We start from the raw sequence: 14,830 nt of genomic DNA, 5'->3' as shown, positions 1-14,830 counted from the left end.
GACACCTGATTATCTCCCTTTAGCCATGTTGGAGCTGGAGTGCTGGACAGCATTTTTGATTCCCTAAAAGCAGCATATGAATCAAATGGGGAATGTGTCTATGGAGTTTCGCTCCATCAAAACAATCAATTAAACCAAGGAGAAACAATCTTCTGCAGGACAGATCACTAATTCTGTCCATTATTTTGCGATATCACAGGGCTTCTTGGACCATCCAGAGAAGCAGAAGTCAAGTTCTGATCTTGTAAAGGATATTGAAGGGAACTTAATTAAGAAATTATCCAAGCCCAAGTCCATCCATGCTTCAGGGGACAAAACAGAAACGAGCCACTGAGATCATGTGGCCTCGCAGTCACAAAATTCAATAGAAATGCCACCACTCTTCTCTTGTGCTATGTGCATGAATGGTTCCCTTTTTATGAGCCTCCTCATTGGGCATTTGAGCTCCAACTCCAAATGACCAAAAACAGAACAAAATAGGTATTGTGAAAGGGCTGAAAGCAAACAGACCTCTGTGCAACCACTAACCATGTTCGACCATGTGAATTAAGCTTACCATTTACTAATACTATAACGCAATCTATTCAATGCATGCACAGAGAGACTTTTGATGAATTCTTTAAGAAGTGAATCAAAGCAACCGAGTTTGCTTGGTAAAGGTTCCTGAGTTTTGAAACCATAGACATTGTTCTAAAACAAGTCTTCACCAACTACATTTGCACCAATAACTTTCTCTCCATCGATCCAAAAATAGCTCCGTCATATGTGTTCTGTGTGTAAGTGCATTACCCAATACACGTGGATTACAAGTTAGGCATGTTGTAGCTTGTGGATATTTCTTTTACAGTTTTGCTCTCTCTCTCTGCGTGTGATACTGTGATTAAGCTGGAATTACGGCGAGAGTTGGGTCATCTATCTTGTTTGCTTAATTAATAAAAGCAAACTATTACCAGTCCCGAAGCTCTGACCAAAGCTAAAAAGATTCAGGAACCCGCAAAGCATTTAAGATAGCCAACCAGGACTCACGTTCTTACTTCGAACTTCAATGTTGTACCAGACTACTAGTCCCCGTGATCCAAAGCCTTGGTAAAAAACAAATGAAGGAATTCAGTCCTCGGATTCTATAAGATCAGAGCCAGAAAGCAAATCTCGTTGTACCAGTAGAGCTGCTGCCTCATTCTGGTGCCTGGTTTTGCGGTTGGAACAAATGAGAATGGAGGAGTTAAGAAACCAGTGCTGGGTCATCTGTTTGCTTTTCATTGTACTGTCATGGGTGATTGAAACCCAAGCAGCATCACAGCGTCTCACCTGCAACAACCGCCGGAGCAAATGCTTTCTCAAGTACGCGACCTGCCCGGCCGAGTGCCCAACTGTCGTCCCAGTGAACCCGAACGCTACAAAAGGTTGCTTCCTCGATTGCACCGCGCCCACTTGTGAGGCTGTTTGCAGAAGTAAGACGTTCTCCTCCCTCTCTCTCCTTTCTGCTTAAGTGCTCAGTTATAATTGTTCTCCTTCCACAACAAATCGGGCTGGGCCGGGGTCAGTCCAATCTGCATGCCATAGCTTTGGGGCCCAACCATAATGACTTGGGCTAAAGTTGTGATTTGGGGACACCGTAGTCGAACCCTTTCTATAACTGTGGTTGCCCCTGATTACTGGAGTAGGAGAAAGTATTAGAAAAATATCGATTCTTTTTTGGTAATAGTTATTATAAAAAAAAAAAAAAAACTCTAAATGAGTATTCTTTTATCTTGGAATGACACAAATTTTTGCATGCAACTCTTGGAAACTTTACCCTTGGCTATGATGGGATCTATGAGAATGAATAGGCGCACTACAACACGGATATATCTTTTCATGGGGTCAACCCTCTCTTTAGGAACTTTGATTTAGTCCTCACCAAACTGTTCTCACAGACTTTTGCAACCATGCATTCCATATTTGTATGTTTTTATTTATGGAAAGATATTTCTAATTTACAGCTGCAAGTGGCTGCCAGGACAGTGTGAAAACTGAATTCGAATTCTCTCTTCAGGGCCCAAAAATCCTAGAATTGCATTAGCTCATCAAGTTCAGATCTACTGACCACAACATATTGTTGGCCACACTCATCCAGCCCCACGTTGAGAATATCATTAACCACAACATAATCGATGTTCCATGTGTTGGCTAATAGTGTGTGGTGGTCAATAGATTTAGACTCCATATCTTATACCCTTTATGCCCCGTTCACTTTGGTAAGTCACTCTGGAAAAGACTTACCCGGGTAAGTGCATTTATCCATATTCTTTTATTTTTCATGTAAATAAGTCAATGGCAATCTTAACCATAAAAATTCCATTATTAAAAGGGGCATTTTTTGTCCCATCCAAGTATTGGAAACTTTCCCCTAAATGGGAAATTTAATTTATCCACCTAGGAGATGAGTATAAGAAAATAAACTTTTACTGGTCACCACATAAATCTGAACAAAGAACATGGGTTTCTTGGCCAATGAGAATCAAAATCCTATTGACCAAATTTCCCCCCTCTCAAAATCCAGAAAAAGAATACCCTTGTTACTAATTCATACTATACAAAGTTAAATCACTTAATTTACATTGCATCATAGGTATCATACAGACACTAATTTCTTAGAAAGATAACTCCTTTTTCCGTAAACCAAAAAAAAAAAAAACAATCTTAAGGCTTTACATTTTTTCTGCTGCAAATCTTAGGACTTGAACGCCTTTTCTGCTGCAAATCTTCTGAACATATACCAAATGATAAGTTACGAGGGTCCCAGACCAAGGTGTCAGCTCCTTTACGAAGATTAACATATATAGCTTACAAATTACATGATTGCAGTCAGAACCGCAACGATTTCTCTGAACTCGGCACCATTAGATGTTTTAAAAATATGTTTAATGCATTTACTCTACCTTAAATATGGAGGAGACTTCACAAAATCTGCCATCTGAATTATCTAACCGAATTTATCTTCAATTCTTTTAGACCGCAAACCAAATTGCTATAGCCCTGGAGCTGCTTGTTTTGATCCCCGTTTCATTGGCGGAGATGGCATTGTATTCTATTTCCATGGCAAGAGCAATGAACATTTCAGTTTAGTCTCTGACCCCAACCTTCAGATCAATGCTCGGTTCATTGGCCTCCGACCTGCTGGAAGAACCAGAGACTTTACATGGATACAAGCCTTGGGGATCATGTTTGACTCTCACACGTTCACTCTTGAAGCCACACAGGCAGCAAGGTGGGATGACGAGGTTGACCATCTCCGCTTCTCCTTCAATGAAAAACCCCTAATCCTACCAGAAGGCCATCTCTCTGAATGGAAATCAGCAGAGAAAGATCTTAAAGTGGAAAGGACATCTAACAAGAACAGTGTGAGAGTCACCCTCCCAGAAATTGCAGAGATTTCTGTCAATGTGGTTCCAGTTACCAAGCAAGATGACAAAGTCCACAATTACCAAATACCTTCTGATGACTGTTTTGCCCATTTGGAAGTACAGTTCAGATTCCTTGGTCTCTCCCCAGAAGTTGAAGGTGTTCTAGGACGAACTTACAGACCTGATTTCCAAAATCCAACAAAGCCAGGTGTGGCAATGCCTGTAGTTGGAGGTGAGGATAAGTACAGGACCACATCGCTTCTTTCCTCTGACTGTGCTTCTTGTGTGTTCTCTCCAGCTGGGGTTACAACCAAGGAAAGCCTACTAGTAATGGACTATGGCCTATTGGACTGCACCAGAGGGGTAAGCAGCGGAAGTGGGATAGTTTGCAGGAAATGAGTTCATCATAGGAATAACTGAAAGGTAGCTGTACGAAAATAAGATGATTTCTGTTTTGTTCCACTTGATTTAACTTCAATTTCATTCGAAGTATGTACTCGGTGTTAAGCCATTTCAAGGAAACCATGTTCTAAAACTAATTTTACAAAAAAGAAAAAAAAAATCTGAAGCTAAGCTTCTTCAGTACCAACTAGCAGTAAATGCTCTTTCTTTTCTCTGTTTCTAATTGTAAAATATCAGGTATTGCCACTTATCTGGCAACTTTGAAGAAAAATACAAGCCATACCCACTGGATAAAAAAGAATATGTTTCTTTCAAGCAGTAAAGCTACAACATTCTGAGAGAATCATTTCTAAACTACATATTTTACAAACCTATTTTGCCAAAAAAAAAAAAAAAAAGCAATGGTGACTGTAAACTGTTCTTTATTTTTCTTTTGTCTTGTGAATTGAAAATGATATTGCAAATACAACCAATATCCTAAACATGTGACAAACAGGAAATTAAACCCATCTTAATTCGAAGTTCAAACCAGGACAACAAAAATATAATATCCTTATAGGGGTAGCTTGCAATTTGCAATGAATTCTCAATTGCATCTAATGAATTATATTACAATCCAAGACGTATCGGCGGAAAAATCAGGATAAAAACTGAGTAAACAGATAAGGAAAAACCTTATCAGAGTTGATCAAACAAATTTCCAAGGAATTCTCCTTACCAATATGAATAAGCCAGGAGGACCAGGTCTTGTTTAGGCACTCCAATGGCCGACAGTGATAATAAACATTTAACCCTTCTTTCTCATCTTCCACGAGGATTTACCAACTGAGAGAAGACTGCACTGGTTGCAGCATCTTCAGCATCATCATCTGTGCTAGAATTCACCCCATCAATCATACTTACACTGTTATCAAATGGCGCAAGTGGTGTCAAAGGAATACCACGGATGTGGTTTGTGCTGTTATCTTCTGGCTCGGTCAATGCAGATGAGGTTTCCTCAAGCTGGAGAGCATACTCGAGATTCCATAAGACATCTCCCATTGTTGGCCTATCAACCCCATGCTCTGACAGACATTTCTCAGCAGTCTCACCATATTTTTTTAGAGATGCTGGGTTTACTTTACCCACCAAAGTGGGGTCCATGATCTGGTCCAACATGCCTTTCTTCTGCCAACTCATTGCCCACTCTGCTATATTAACCTGCTCCCTTGGGAGAACGGGGTTGAGAGCGGGTCTAGTGCAAAGGACTTCCATCAGAACCACACCAAAGGAGTAGACATCTGATTTCTCAGTCAGCTGTTGCCTCCTAAAGTACTCAGGGTCAAGGTACCCAAAACTACCCTTAACAGCAGTGCTCACATGGGTCTGATCCAGGGCAGGACCTGTCTTTGAAAGGCCAAAATCAGCAACCTTGGCTACAAAGTTCTCATCTAAGAGGATGTTGGTGGTCTTCACATCTCGGTGAATAATGCTCTGTGCTGCCCCAGTGTGGAGATAATGCAACCCCCTTGCAGCCCCAATGCAAATCTCAAGCCTCTGCTTCCATGAGAGAGGTGGCAGGTCTGTCCCATAAAGATGGCTTCTGAGAGGCCCATTTGCCATGTATTCATAAACAAGGATCATTTCTGACCGTTCATCACAGTATCCAATCAGAGAAACAAGGTGGCGATGACGGAGCTTGGATAACATCTCAATTTCAGTCCTGAACTCAGCAAGCCCTTGCTCAGATCTTGGGTTCCCCCTCTTGACAGCTACCTTGGTCCCATCTTCAAGTGTTCCCTTGTAAACTCTACCGAATCCTCCCACCCCAAGAAGCAAGCTCTCATCAAATTTGTTAGTTGCATCTATGATCTCTTGGAATGTGAAGAACCGACCAAGGTTTGATGTTGAGAAACAGCTTGTTCCACTCTTCTGAGAGGTTGTGGAGCCCTTGGTCATGCTCAAAGAGTTTCCATATGGCAGCCATTGGTGTCCCTGATGAGCAGTCTTTGACTTCCGAACTACCAGGCAGCAATAACACAAAGCTATCAATCCGATGAAAGCTGAACTTCCCACAACCAATCCAATTATAAGCCCCAGTTTACTCTTTTTTGAGGAAGCCTTGGGAAGAAGACTGTCGACAGAAGAAAATCCATCCAAACTTCTAGCATCGCTGCTGATCTTCATGATCTCCAATCCATTCAAAATTGCATCAGTGGTTTCTGCCATTGGATCTGGTCCCACACTGATAGTTAAAGTATCCGAATCAATTGAGGAGTTGGACACAAAATCTTTGTAATAAGGTGTATTCAAACCACCAAGTTGGGACGTGTCCAGACTACCATAGCCAAGATCAGAATTGATGTAGACATTGAAGACGAGAATGTTTTCAGTTTTACTCACAATGTCACAGAAGTGTAGTCGGATGAAATAGAAGAAATCTGGATCCACAGGGAAGACCCAGGTAACATTAAAACTTGAGCTAGGGACATTTGCATTTCCCATTGTCTCTGCAGTGGCATAAACCCAATTAGGGGCTATCTCGGGTGTGAGACCCATGGTATATTCTATTATCGTAGGGTTAACTGACGCATTAACAGCAGAGCTGTTCACATGGAGGTACTTCCTATCATTTTCCCAGGTTCTCCCAAGGGTGTCATTCTGTGGTGTGATCAACGGACCCCCCATATTCAGACGGAAAACGGTCTCCAGAGCAAGATCAGAAAGACCACTGAAAGTGGAAGAAGGGGATAAAGCCAATGCCTGATCTGATATCAACCCATCAGGGGCAGAAACCACTTCAATTCCATTAACAAACGTGACTGAGTTGTTGGAAGGGATAAAGGTGAGGACCAAGGTATCAGAAGTTACATTGATGGCATACTCCTTGAAGAGATAAGAACCATTATAGTTCTTAAAGGTGAAGTTGTTCAGGAGGACAAAATCATCCGTGATTACAGTAATTGAAGCGGATCTCAAGTTTTGGCCGGAATCAGGGATAGGATAGAAATAGAGGCGGATCCAGTGCCGGCCCTTTTGCCGGATTCCAAATTTGTACGAGGCTAGAGCAGGGAATACTCGCACAGACTGATAGATTGGAAAGGGAGCACTAGAATTAGAAGTAACAGCTACTGTATTCCCTTGACTTTTTAATACCAATGAGGATTGCCATGAATCAGGAACAAAGGTCTGATCCTGGTAGGTGACGTTTTGAGAAGATCCACAGGCAATCAAGTAGTTATCGACGGGAGTGAAACTAGCATGGGAGCCACGAACCGTAAACCCAAGAAAAAGAAGAGAAAGAAGCAGAGGAACCCATTCCAACAGTTTCATTTTCGCCATTTCCCTTAAACCCAAATCCTCAAACTCCAACGATCACACCAATTCCTATGAACCCAAACTCTCAACACTCCAAAATCATGAACTCCGGCACTAATCTCCTACAACCCCAGAGCAGTGTCTGGCTTCTGAAATACCAAAATTTGAGGAACTCTAATCCTTAAAACTCCAAGTGTAACAAATCCAAGCCCTTTAGGAACCAAAATTCAAAGAGACAAAATTTAAAAGACCCACGACAAAATCACATTGATACATCTAAATCAATTTCCCACCTACAGCACTTCTACAGAGAAAGGGGGCAAAATCTGACTAAGATCCTAAAACAGCAACCATGGAAAGGAAGATACTGTTAAATGATCAAAAAGGAAGGAAATGGTAAAAAAAAAAAAAAATTGCCGAATATGGACCAAAACCAGCTTTTTTTCCCCTCTTTTTTGGAGAATCGCTAGAAACAGATCAAGATCAGGTTTTCTTAAGTAATCTTACCTCTCTCAGAGACCTACACGCATTTGTGTTGCTGCAGAGAGTGATTGTAGTAGGAACACAGAGAACACTCGGTTAGGAGCGCAAGTGTAGAGCTACCATGAGCACCATCCCTTGAAGCTTTTCTGCAACTCAACAGCTCTTTCCAGCCTGTAGATGAGGCTGTCAATTACAGTGAAGCAGAGGACCCACATCAGGAAAGATTAAGAAAAAAGAATACGCTGTCTAATTTAAATAACCCCCCATTAGAGCAGCTGTTTCAACGCAGATATTCTATTTTGCTTTTTAACACAGGTATCTTCGAATAGCTATGATTTAAATAATAGAAAACTCCATGGAAGCTCTGCAAGTTATCTTTTTCTCTTTTATATAAACTTAGAAGAAATGGCTTCCATTGCTGGGACCAACGGTCCCTGGCCCCGCTTTTACGCGGTTTGTAAGTAACGGAAAACCGGGACTTAACGGTGTTACGAAACGGATTTGAAACGTAGGTAGAGAACCGTCGGGTGCGTGCGTTCACGGAACTTTTGCGTCACCTTGACGGCGTTAGATGCTGTATTATCGATTGACGTTAACTCCGGGATTGACGAAAGTAGCCTTAGACGGGCAGTCAAATCGATGAAAAAGTTTGGACACTTTTGGTTAATTCTTAATCGAGGGCACAAGGGTACCTCTGACACTTCCCAAATGCCCACCAAAAGTCGGTTGTGTAGGCCCCGTTTGATGATGAATCCGGCGGACAGGATCTTCTTAAAATAAAATCAGCATGATCAGATGGCTTTTAACCCACTCGATTGATTTTGGAACTTTTGCAGGAGTTGCAGAAGTTTGCTCCCCCCCTCCCGGCTCCCGGTCCAGTCCATGAAAAACAACTTAAAGTTTGATCCAGCGCGTGCTCCGAGAGTTCGAGCTAAGCATTTTCCCCTGCGCGCAGCTCGCTTCAAATCCTCTACATTTCTACTCGAACCATGTCGGTTCTGTTCTGTTATGCGGGTTTAACATGTCGTGTTGGTGAAGCATATTCAGATTGGCGCCAATGACATGAAGCGCTGGTAGTCGTAAGAATAAAACGTGTAGGGCATACATATCATATGCCCATAACTTACCAAACACCCAAGGCCAAAATTGATGGAGCTAATTAGGGAATTGAATGCGGTGGATGTGGAGCGGAACAGCAAAACTGACTTGAATTCGTGCCCATATCTAAAATCGGACCCATTTTTATTTGGGTCATTGGTACGTAGCAGGTTCCGCTTGAAATATCTTGTTGCAGCATTTATTGAACACCCGTGTTTCAGATAAGCTATTATAGTAACTTCATGTTAGAAGTGATAATTCTGGCGTTCAAAACACTCATAAGACTTTCTATATTTTTATCAAATACAACTATACAAGTTCGGTGGTTTCCGTATAGGGCAAAGCTCGGAATGCCAAAAATTACATCCTGAAAGCCCAAGCCCTCCCAAATGGGCAATAGTTATTTTCAAATTCAATGCTTACTTGGTCTTTAATCTTCTATGCTTAAAAAAAATACACTTAAGTGAGCATCTTTTGGACATTAGTTCTCTCTGTCTTTTTTTTTTTTTTTTGTTACAATTTGCAATGAAAGGTTTATATCAAGTTTTTTAAAATCAAACCGGTCAGGGTGGTTTTTGGGTCGAATGGTTCAATCATTCAAATCAAATGGATGGCTTGATCTGACAAAAATTAAAATAAAAGCAGTTAAACCGTTGAATAATTTGAATGCCTAGATCAACGGTTTGTTAATCAAATCAACGGTTTTTTGGAAAAAATAATAATTCTGGGGTAAAATAGAACTAATTACCTAACCGATTCCCAATTCTTCCAGTCCAGTTTGATTTTGAAAACCATGATGTATATTTGATTAAAAACAACAAAATAAAAAGGTGTATAATTTAGAATATATTTGATTTGAAGAAAAAGGTAGGGAAAACTATAAAAGGTTTGTATAGGTCTCCCTGCCTTTCCCTTTCTTACCCTACTTTTTTTCTTCAAACCAACCACAGCCATAAGAAAACAGGGTATTTCTAGGATAGAATGTAATGTCTTCTATTTTTGTCCTTACTACAGTTGGGTTTCAAGCTACTTGCACATTAATTTTGAATAGGATTCCATTCAAATTAGTTATGTGAAAAAAAAAATTATATTCTCAAAAATAAAAACTGAAATACATTTAGGCTATATTTGGTTTAAATGGTTTAAAGGAAAAGATAGGGGGAAAACGAAACACAGCCTTGGGGGAAAACGAAAATGTATAAGATTTGATGCTAGCTTTTGATCCCACTGAGTTCTCTTACAGCCATATACCAGCTAAAGAGAGAGAGTCAGGTAGAATTTTCTTTATTGCTTTTTTTAGTGGGAAAGGGGTGGCATTTGCTGGTTTTCACAAAAATGAAAACAAAGATAATATCATAATACTGACTAGACCAAAACATGCAGACAAGATAACATTGAAAGAAGTGATCAAATCAATGAAAAGAGTTTTGAAATGAAGGGTTTGTGGAATATATAAACTAGCTAGGTAAGCTAAGCTACCATCCATACACAACGGTGATAGAGCTAATTGCATGATGTTCGGTTTGTTTGTATTTAGTAAGTACAAGAGTATAGAGAGCTAAAATTAAATAAACAAAATAGAAAAGGCCTTTCGGAGTTGTCAGTTGTCTGCCAATACGATAAGCTTTACGTAAAGTGCATTAATCAGAGCCAACGAGCCACAGAATAACAGGGATTACATTTGCAACTTGCATCAATGTTGTGTTTGTGTGAATATTTTGAAGCGCGCATGTTTCATTGAGTTCTAGTCTCTGCCTCCTCGCTTATGGAGACACGATCGATGTTGGGTTGATAAGAAAGGTATTAAAGATAAAAAGCTTACGTCTCGTTTGTTTTTTGGTAAATTATTTATTCTGATGAAAATGTTATTTATTCACATAAAAGGTAGGTATTATTTATCCAGGTAAGTAATATATACTTATAAAAATAAAATTTTCCTGATCTTTAAATAAATCTGAAAAAAGAACATGGAATTTTTGGTTAATGAAAATCAAAATCCCATTGACCAACTTTCTCCTCTCTCAAAATCCAGAAAAAGAAGGCCCTCTTAGTGATATATTAGTTGCCGGTACATCTACTACAAATAAGACATACAATGGGCTATGTAAATCATAAATCGATATAGAACCTAATACATATATCAATTGTTAGTACATCTTCTACTAACTAACCATATATGGATATATAGTTATGCATTTATTCCTAACCCATAGTACATTCCTTGTTTGTAATTAGGGATAGATTCGAGTCGAGCAAATAGTATGAGGCTCGAGCTCGAGCTCGAGTTCGATTCGAGCTAGAATATTGAACTCGAGTTTAGCTCGAGTCAAAAACTCATAAGCTCGAGCTTGGCTCGGATCGAGTTCAATTTAAGAAAAATATTTTATAAAAATTAAAATTATATATATAAAATATTTTATTTGATATTTAAAAAATTAGGAATTATAATATATATATATATATTTATATATTCGAGCTCGACTCACAAGCCTCACAAACCGAGCTCTATTAAGTTCAAACTCAGTTCATTTATTAATCAAGCATGTAAATCGGACTTGAAGCTCAATTGAAATTGAACCGAATTGAACTCGAATAATTTATGAAGAACTCGACTCATTGCCACCCCTATTTGTAATTGATCTAAACCAAAAGATATATATATATATATATATATATATATCGGTTATAGCATAAAAGTGATGATCAATCAATCAATCAATCAGTAGTTTCTGGCAGCAAAATTCTACCTACTTTTAAACACTTTGGACCATTCCGTGACAGTCAATAAATTTTACCGATAAAAAGAAAAAATTCTGAGAAATGGGGCTATAAAACTTACTCCTTTGTATAATTGTTTTGTGACAATTAGTACTCATACTTTCATGTAATGTTGAACCTCATGATGGTGTTAGGGGTGACTGACAATTAGCAAATATCTGATTTTGATTAATGCCATAGCTCTTATATTTTAGCATTTGAAACTATAGCAATTTTTTTATTTGATTTTTTGGAAACTTTGATGCCTTACTCAAATGGATGAGAACAGTTGAAATCTTGGTAGTAGATGGATAATATTGATTCTCCTGCTTCATCCGACTACATAATGGAGGTAGCCCATCCCCTTAACCCTCCAATCTCGATGGCAGCAGATGCCTTTACTACAATGATTTAGTGATTCTACCAATGGTTTCTGCTCTTAAAAGACCACTTTGATAGCCTAAATTTTAAGTTGATTGGGTACATTAATTGTTTGGACTTTGGACTGCTCAAATTATTTGAAATTCTTATCACTTGAATGGTTGAGATTAGTCTATTGATCTTAAGAGTCTATTTCCACAAACTAGATCTTTAGGTTGATTGGTACCTCATTTGGATGGATTAGATTGGTTAAAATCTAAATGCGTCATTTGAATGGCTGCGATTCATTGATTAACCTTGGGAGGCCATTTTGATGGTTTAGATACAAGTTTTTTAATATATCATTTTTATTCAACTTAAAAGTTTCTTCTAGAAATTTTGATGTGGTACTTGAATGGCTAAGATTATTTGATATCTTTGTTACATTATTCATTTATTTGGGTGAGCATTTGTTAATTAACTCTACGTAGAAAGTAAAAATATAATAATTTAATATTATATCATTAAATTTAAATGTAATGACGTACACCAAAATCAAGATAACTATATACTAAATAATAAAATATTTAAGAATATAATGATCTATTCAACTTCAATTTCCATTAAAGAGTCTACAGCCTCTTTAAAAACTTATTTACTAAAATACAAAGCAATAAAATTTTCGATGAGCCATTATCAAACAGCCCCCTTTCCCCTTTTCTGGTATTGACTTGATACATTCTATCGAATGGTTTACTGCTCTTATATATAGTTGAGGTTAAATTCAAAGCCCAAAATTTTGAATTAATTTAATACATCATTTCATCATCATTATCATCATAAAAACATTCTTTATAAAAACGTTTTTAAAAAGCGATCAATACATAACGATATTTTAAACCTTGAACCTAACCATCGTTAATCTATTATTTTTTCATTTGATCACATATTGATCTTCCTTCTAATTATTTTGTTTTTTTTCCTGTTATTGCTAATTTTTCTATTAATGATACTTAATAGATCATTTGTAAATTTATTTTTATTTTCAAATTTGTATGATCTATCCAAATTTTTTAACAACTGTTCCAATTCTGACTCATGGAATTGCCCAAATGGTGTGTGAGGTGAATACTATTACTGACTTGGTTAGGACTTAGGAGAATCCCTGAAAGGGGTCCCACCACTTGGACGGCCGAGATTAATAACTGGGTTGCACCATTTGACACCTGGCATACATATACCCAACACATGGGTGGGCACCACATGACCGGCAGTGTCACATGCATGTCTTTCTCTCTGGTGGGTAAAGCTGGAACCAGATATCCAACCTAGACCCTAGGCTTGTATTATCTAAAGTTCTTTATCCACAGATCAGACACCCAGAACGTTAACATTAGCGCCGTTAACCTACATAACAACACGGTTAACGTGCAGCAAGTGCAGTGGGTGACAGTAGTAGAGTTGCTCAAGTGACGAGCGTTACAACTTACATCTGATGTTGATGGTCTCCGTCAAAGATTAACCCTAATTTTCATCCTGGGTTATGGTCAACGTGAACCGCATCCGCGAAGTACATTGCCAGCCACCAACCAACCATAGGATAGGAGCTCGAGTTGTACACCAGCTGTTCGGGAAAAAAACAGAACGAGCTTCACTCACTCGACACTTGAGAAACAAACACACACGCTTCTAACTTATAACTCCATCCACTTCCGGTCACACGTCACCGCCTTTAGTTTCAGGATCTGTCTGTGGACACAGCGGAGCCCGAGCGGCGCGTCTGTCCCAGTCCCCACCCTTGAATGTATTATTGTCGCTTTCAAGTTAAGCCATTAATTAATTAACACCTCCAAGAGGCAAGACCCATTAGACATGTTGAGAAATGGGAATTACTTGGAATTGTCTAAATGCTTGAGAGCTGAGACCAGGGTTTCTGTGCGAATATCCAATTGCATTTATAAGATAATTTATGGGCAACATGGAGAACAATGTTTGATTTGATGCCAACGCAATGCCATGTGAATTGATTTCATATCGTACCAATTGAATAGAAAATAAAACCGAAACAGATATTGAATGGATTCAACTTTCAAATGTATGTGTGATAGATTATTAGATTTCCGTCTCCCTAGTCCTATTGGATTAATGGTATTGTTTCCAGAGTACAACAAGATATTTCGATGTTGAGTGTCTCGAAAGTCGAAACTCCAAACAGTATTTCGAGAGTCGAGACTCAAGTCAAGCGGGGACCAGTTTAACGTAGAACAGCAGCGGGCTGGGAGTAGCCGAGTAGGAGTGGAGTGGCCCGCTACCCACTGCCCACACTTTTCTTAAATGCAGCGAGAAAGTTAAAGATACTCACCGGTAATTGGCTGGCTGTGAGGTGCAAAGAATAAAGAAGAATGTGGAGCGATCTTTTCTGAAGATGAGAAGAAGATAGCGTGGATAAAGGTGCCACGTTCTCACGTGGGTGACGCCATTTTACCTACTAAATTTGATCAGTTGGTCGACACGTAATGATCAGTGCAGATTTCTGTCATCATATCTTTTTGTCACTGTCGGGGTCGACGCGTATCGCGATATGATATCAATGCAAACAAGTTGCGGAACGTGAACGTGCGGCAACGCGGCGGAATAGGAATTTGGAAATTAGGGAGAGAGCCGTTAGTACTTAGTAGGGGTGAGGATGGGTCGATTCGGTTTGATTGTATGGCACGACCCGGAATTTATATCGTAGGGGTCGGCTTGACCCCTAACCTTTTGTAGTCGAAACCTTTCGGTGCGAAGGTTGGCAATTCTGAAGTTGGTTCCAGGGCTTATTTGTAGAACTTGTTCTTGTTTTATATTTTTATTAAAAAATGAAATGTCTTTTAAAAACTTGATTTTAATAATAATAATTATTGTCGTTAAATACAAAGTCGAGGGTAATAATGTAATTTTTGATATCTAAGGTTGACGGGTCCAATCCTATTAAGAGAAAGAAGACGTTAAACGGTTAAAGGCTTCAGGAGTTATTCCAAGGGTGAAGAATCTAATGGTTAAGTTAG

At 39.0% G+C, this 14,830-nt stretch overlaps 1 protein-coding gene, 1 long non-coding RNA gene and 1 pseudogene across 3 annotated transcripts; 1 reads left to right on the top strand and 2 right to left on the bottom strand.

Moving 5' to 3' along the window:
• Nucleotides 1-1,098: 1,098 nt before the first annotated feature.
• Nucleotides 1,099-7,881, bottom strand: LOC148877889 (uncharacterized). Its single transcript, XR_016099494.1, has 2 exons — nucleotides 7,593-7,881; nucleotides 1,099-1,655 (listed from the first exon to the last, which is right to left on the bottom strand). It is a non-coding gene; the product is annotated as an uncharacterized LOC148877889 (long non-coding RNA).
• LOC148877890 (Late embryogenesis abundant (LEA) protein-like protein) lies at nucleotides 1,208-7,683 on the top strand. The gene is made up of 2 exons (XM_088946087.1): nucleotides 1,208-1,451; nucleotides 2,995-7,683. Exons 1-2 carry the CDS (start codon nucleotides 1,208-1,210, stop codon nucleotides 3,783-3,785), a joined length of 1,035 nt encoding a protein of 344 aa, XP_088802213.1. The 3' UTR covers nucleotides 3,786-7,683.
• Nucleotides 4,194-7,109, bottom strand: LOC148877891 (receptor-like protein kinase THESEUS 1 pseudogene; annotated as a pseudogene). The gene has a single exon (XR_016099488.1). The product of XR_016099488.1 is annotated as a receptor-like protein kinase THESEUS 1 pseudogene (transcript).
• Nucleotides 7,882-14,830: the final 6,949 nt, after the last annotated feature.

The sequence above is a fragment of the Nelumbo lutea genome, chromosome 1 (genome assembly GCF_056320005.1).
Source record: "Nelumbo lutea isolate HS-2025 chromosome 1, American lotus-T2T, whole genome shotgun sequence".
Taxonomy (NCBI): domain Eukaryota; kingdom Viridiplantae; phylum Streptophyta; class Magnoliopsida; order Proteales; family Nelumbonaceae; genus Nelumbo; species Nelumbo lutea.
The sequence above is the reverse complement of the archived record's forward strand: the minus strand, read 5'-3'. Positions and strand labels throughout refer to the sequence as shown.